This window comes from Poecilia reticulata, unplaced genomic scaffold (assembly GCF_000633615.1).
Source record: "Poecilia reticulata strain Guanapo unplaced genomic scaffold, Guppy_female_1.0+MT scaffold_251, whole genome shotgun sequence".
In the NCBI taxonomy this organism is placed as follows: Eukaryota; Metazoa; Chordata; class Actinopteri; order Cyprinodontiformes; family Poeciliidae; genus Poecilia; species Poecilia reticulata.
In genome coordinates, this window is record NW_007615036.1 from 157574 (window position 1) to 163080 (window position 5507).

The window sequence follows — 5507 nt, forward strand, 5'->3', positions numbered from 1 at the left end:
CACACACACACACACACACACACACACACACACACACACACACACACGCAGCCTGACGTCCCGCTGCCTCTGCTGATGGTCCATGTTCTCCATGTTCTTCTACCTTCAGACGACTGATGAGAACTGGAAGCTGTGCATTCTGAATGAAGCTGCAAAGATCATCTATAAGGTGAGATGCTCCACTCGGTCTCTCCTGAACTCCATGATTGTTGATGCAAACACAGCTGGAGGGAAAAAAAGAGACGGTTGATTTGCTATCGAAGCAACTGGAGAGCTGGGTCCGACTTGAACTGGTTCCAGTTCTGGTTCCATTCGGACCAGAACTGGAACCAGTTCCAGAACAGTTCTGAACTGTTCTGCATTGGTTCCAGTCTGACATAAAGAACAAGAGTTACTGCTGTAACTGCGGTTCTATGGATCTCGGATGACTGCCAGAGGCGTTGCTTCAAGCACCTGCTGTTCATGAGCAGGTCTAGAGCTAATCATAACAAAGTCACCTGTGACCTGCCGGTGACCCCATGACTATTTAGTCACATCACACCCTGTGCTCAATCCTTCAACTCCTCACATTCATCCTGTAAAACCAAAGGTACCAGGAGGCCACATGGCCTCTAATGTTCAACGGTCATGGCTGCCCAGCTTCATGCAATCAAATTCATTTCCAAAATAAGAAATTATCCAAACTCCAAAATATATTAAAAATCTGAAAAATATCATTTGACTAAAGTCTGGCAACAAAACAGTCAGGAAAAATAGACAAAAAATAATTATAATGAGGCCAAAGGACATAACAATTGTTGGTTATTATGTTTTTAGCTGCCTTGTTGCTGAAACGCTGAGTACTAATAAATACCTGCTGCCCGGTGTGTCTGTCCCCAGCTGGGCCGTCTGGAGAGTCTCTACGCCTACTGGAACGTCAACAGTCCCATGTACTACCGGAGCTCTTGGCAGGACATTGTGGTCAGTCCAAGTCTGTGTTGATCTGATGAAGCTCATTTCTGTTTGAGTGGACTCAGAGCTCCCTGCCCCCCGGTTGACCTTGCTCTCCTTTGCAGGACCAGTTAAGGTCAGAGATCAGCAGCAAAGACCAGCAGCTGCATCACTATCAGGACAGTGAGTTCAGATCTTTGATTAATAAATGTTGGCTATTTGTGATGTCAGTTGGTGGCCTTATGACCTTTGAACCCTAAACTAAGGGTTTGCGGTGGTAGCAGGATTTGTCAAGTGTCTCCCTGGTTGAATCTATTGACCTGCAGCTTCAGCTGCTCTGCAGTCCAGATTGTCCAGGAAATGACGAAGATCTCAGAGTTTCCATCCGAGTGGAAATCTTTCAGCCCGTCTCCATGGAAATACTAGAAGTGTTTCCATGGAGACGGAGAATAAGACATTTTAATGGTGAAGTCAGAATATTGTTCAGTGATCCAGACAGAACATCAGAAACACTGATGCAGTGTGTGTGTGTGTGTGTGTGTGTGTGTGTGTGTGTGTGTGTGTGTGTGTGTGTGTGTGTGTGTAATACCTTGTGGGGACCATTTTCCTGACATACTAAGCTGTGGGGTCAGATTTAGGACGAAGGTGTGAATTGGGTTTTGGTTGGGACCAGGATCAGGCTGTAGAGATGAATGGAAGCGTTGAGGAAATAAATKAGTCTCACTTAAGGTGAAACACTGAGTCAATCAAGAACGAATCAAATAATTATTTTATTAAGAAACTAAGCACAGAATAGAGCAGTGACTCCGCTGGCTCGTCCAGGGCAGTGAAGAAAAGGTAAAAGCTGTTATACCCACCTGCCCTCTTACAAAGATGGGAGCAAAAGGGAGAATCCCACCAGTTTCACTTTATTTCACAACTCTGGTAGTTGCACCTGCAGACTGTGACCCTGGATGGTTCAAACCATTTATTCTGTGTTTCCAGTGAGCTGCCTCCGACATGAAGGGTGCGTTATAGCTAAAATTGATTGATCGATTGATCGATTGAAATAAAACAAAGTTTGGCATATCAGAAGTCAATGGGACGTCCCCACAAAGATAGCCATGCAAACGTGTGTGTGTGTATAAGTCTTCTTACTTTCAGCTGATTTTAATTCAGTTTTAGAATTTATTTACTACTTATTCAGAAAACAGACTAAAATAAGATGAAATAAGGATCGTAGTCTTTCTGCTTCATAACGATGAATGAAACCATCATTTCATGGGGTTGATGAAAACCTGAACTTGTCATATGAGATGCTGTGGATCTTTTGGGGATCTGTCAAGTGCCTGACGGTCAGAGCTGCTGGTCTCTTCTTCTCTGTCTAGTCTTCAAGCCAATCTTCGCGTCGGCTAAAATGTGCATCAACCCGAATGCGGAGGCAGAGCTGAAGTCTCCGAAGGTGAAGCTGCAGGTGGAGGTCCAGAACATTGGTATCGAGATGACCAAACCTCAGGTGAGGCAAGACGCAGCCTGCTGGATGGATCAGGTGGAAACAGGTGAGACTACCTTTACCTGTCTGTCCTCCACAGTACCTGAGCATGGTGGAGGTGCTGGAGTCCATTGATCTAATGGCAAAGAGCGCCCCTTACAGGAAGTTCAGGCCTGATGTTCCCGTCAGTAAGAACGTCAAAGTCTGGTGGGTTTGCTGTCCCGCTCCATTAGCAGACCCAGATAAAACCAGGACCAGACCGGTTACTTTATGGTCTCCTGCTACCTTCAGGTGGAGGTACGCTTTCAACAGCATCATGGAGGTCCACATCCGACGCCTCAGCCACATGTGGTCCTGGTCCAAGATTCAGCAGCACCGGGAGAGCCTGAAGGTCTACAAGGCTGCCTACAAGAGCAAGCTGCTGAGTCAGAACAAGCCAGGGCCAGACACCGAGAAGCAGATCCAGGTGAGGAAACGGCAAGGCGACGCGACTCACATTGCTAAGCAACCAAACATCCCATAACACCTGGATATGGGATGGATGATTCTGGTCTATGAATCCACTGCAGCCCTCTGACATTGGGTTAAATTGGGTTTCCTGAAGCAGAAATGGAAACTTGAGTTCGGACCTTCAGGAAACCCATCCCAACGTCTCGTACTCAGTTTGTTTCTCCTCTCAAACATGAAATGATCTCTTTCCATTTCAGACTTTTATTGGATAAATCGAGATGTTTTTCTCAAGATGTTGGTCACGTGTTTTTGGTAACACTTTATTTGAAGGGGTGTCCATAAGACTGAGTGTCATAAACATAAAGTCTTTATGAATAAATAACGACATTAATAATGCAAAGTTGCATTAAAAGTCCATTAAAAATGCCAACTTTGCATGATTTTGTAAATAATGACAATTTAATGCAACGTTTAAATTCACTCCAGCATCCATTCCAGTTGATCCTAGTTATGAAACAGATTATTTTTTCAAAGGTTCTAAGAAAGTTATTGACTTGGGGCGTTTGCTTCTCCTGGGCCAGCAGGGGGCGACAGTCTCCTGCATTGATTCATTGACTTTACAGCAAAACCTCTGACACATGATGTCTGAAATTAGAGGAAAACAAAATGATTAATAATTAGATCTGCTGAATCTTATAATGGATAAAAGGAAGCTGAACTAATAAGTAATAAATAAAAAACGCTGACTGAAGCTGGTCTCTGCTGTGCTTCAGGATCTGGAGAAAACCCTGGACGTGTTCAACATCACTCTGGCCCGTCAGCAAGCCCAGATGGAGGTGATCTTGTACAAATGAAGGTGATGACGTGTGTTCTCACAGGCCCGGCTTGATTTCAGGGTTCTGCTCCTGCAGGTGATCCGGTCGGGCCAGAAACTGGCTGGGAAGAAAGCCGGAGGCCAGAAACAAGGAGGAGGCTTTTTCAGCGGCTGGTTTGGGAGGAAGGCTAAGAAGGAGGAGCAGGAGGTGGAGGAGGACAAGGAGTCTGAGAGTAAGACTTGATCTGGACCTTCTAGAGAGACCCAAGACTTGGTTCTGAACCAGCAAGTTCTGTTTCAGCTTCAGGTCTGGACCAGCTGATGACTGCTGAGGAGAAGGAAAAACTCTACACAGCTATTGGCTACAGCGGCAGCTCGCACAACCTGGCTTTACCCAAACAGGTAGAGACTCTAGAGAGTCCGTTTGAAAAATGTTGACGTTCATGACAGGACAGGAGGAGGAGCCCTGTGTCGGCGTTGAAAGAGAAAGCGTCTTCTTCAATGGTAGATTGAAAATGGCCGTCGGATTGAGGTTAACAAAGCTGCTTCTTGATGGAGGATGAGACATCCGGGACAATGTCCTCTGGACAGATGAGAACAAACTAGAAATCTTGGGCCGTGATGGAGGAATCCAGACATCAGGTCAACAGAGACTCCTCATGCTCTGATGCATGTGGTTTCAGGAGAGATGGCTGTCTGAGCAGACCGGATCAAGGTTTTCTAGAGTCCGATGTGAGTCCATCTGTCCAGCAGCTGAAGCTCGGTCCAAACTGCATCCTGAACAGAACCAGGATCCAAACAGCAGCAGATCTAGAACAGAATGGTTGAAAGAGAATCGGATCATGGTGTTACAATAGCCTAGTCAAAGCCCAGACCTCATCCTCAGGGATCAGAACCTTAATGAAGTGAAACGTTGTCCTAAGGCGACCCAGTGACCCGGCCTTCTGTGTTTCAGTACGTCAGTGCCATCGTCACCTTCCAGCTGCTCAGAACATCGGTGACCATCAGAGAGCAGCATGACGTCCCGGAGATCCTCAACATCCGGATGGTCAACCTGAGCACCAGGATATCCCAGAGACCCGGAGCGCAGGCGGTCAGGTGGGAGCGTTTCCTCTGGAACCCTCTGGCCGCCTCAGCCAGACTCACACCAGCTGCTTCCTCTTGCAGGGTGGAGGCGGCGCTGGAGCACTGGTACGTCACAGGGCTGCAGCAGCAGGGCGCCGTTCCCTCGCTCATCGCCTCCGTGGGCGATTCTTCATCATCGCTGCTCACCGTGGTGTTTGAGTTGAACCCTGAGGAGAGTTCTGGAGACCAGCTGCTGAAGATCCACTCCCAGCCTGTGGAGATCATCTACGATGCGGTAAGCTGGTCTCTGACTATTATCAATCACATTTTATTTGTTCAGCACATTTCAGCAGCATTTCAAAGAGCTTTACATCATAACAAAGCAAAAGCACAAAGTCACACAGCAGAGAATCAACAATCAAATCGTCACATTCAGTCATTAAATCCAAACTGATCCCGTGTCAAAGCAGCTCTAACCAGGACGGKTTTAGTCCAGTTAAAGGCTCTCAGGGTTTCAGCTGTTTTACAGTTTTCTGGAAGTTTGTTCCAGATCTGTGGTGCATAGAAGCTGAAWGCTGCTTCTCCTCGTTCGGTTCTGGTTCTGGGGATGCWGAGCRGAACCAGAACCAGAACCTGAGGGGTCAGGAAGGTTGGTACCACAGCAGCAGATCTTTAATGTGGTTCTGAACCATTTTACAGTCTGTCCTCTGAGCTCCAGGTGTAGATCTGGGTGATGTAGATCTGGTGATGTAGATCTGGGTGATGTAGATCTGGTGT

The 5507-nt window shown here is 46.8% G+C and overlaps 1 protein-coding gene across 9 annotated transcripts in view; it reads left to right on the top strand.

The window, feature by feature from the left end:
* The window catches only part of vps13c (vacuolar protein sorting 13 homolog C), a 71932-nt gene that overhangs the window by 9301 nt on the left and 57124 nt on the right, over window positions 1-5507 (top strand). For all 9 annotated transcript variants that reach the window (XM_008402717.2, XM_008402708.2, XM_008402709.2 and 6 more), the window contains 11 exons: window positions 110-169; window positions 880-960; window positions 1056-1113; window positions 2298-2425; window positions 2502-2608; window positions 2693-2867; window positions 3625-3687; window positions 3763-3898; window positions 3967-4067; window positions 4621-4763; window positions 4833-5025. In XM_008402717.2, the coding sequence (XP_008400939.1) occupies window positions 110-169; window positions 880-960; window positions 1056-1113; window positions 2298-2425; window positions 2502-2608; window positions 2693-2867; window positions 3625-3687; window positions 3763-3898; window positions 3967-4067; window positions 4621-4763; window positions 4833-5025 (1245 nt within the window). The remainder of the gene's footprint in view (window positions 1-109; window positions 170-879; window positions 961-1055; window positions 1114-2297; window positions 2426-2501; window positions 2609-2692; window positions 2868-3624; window positions 3688-3762; window positions 3899-3966; window positions 4068-4620; window positions 4764-4832; window positions 5026-5507) is intronic.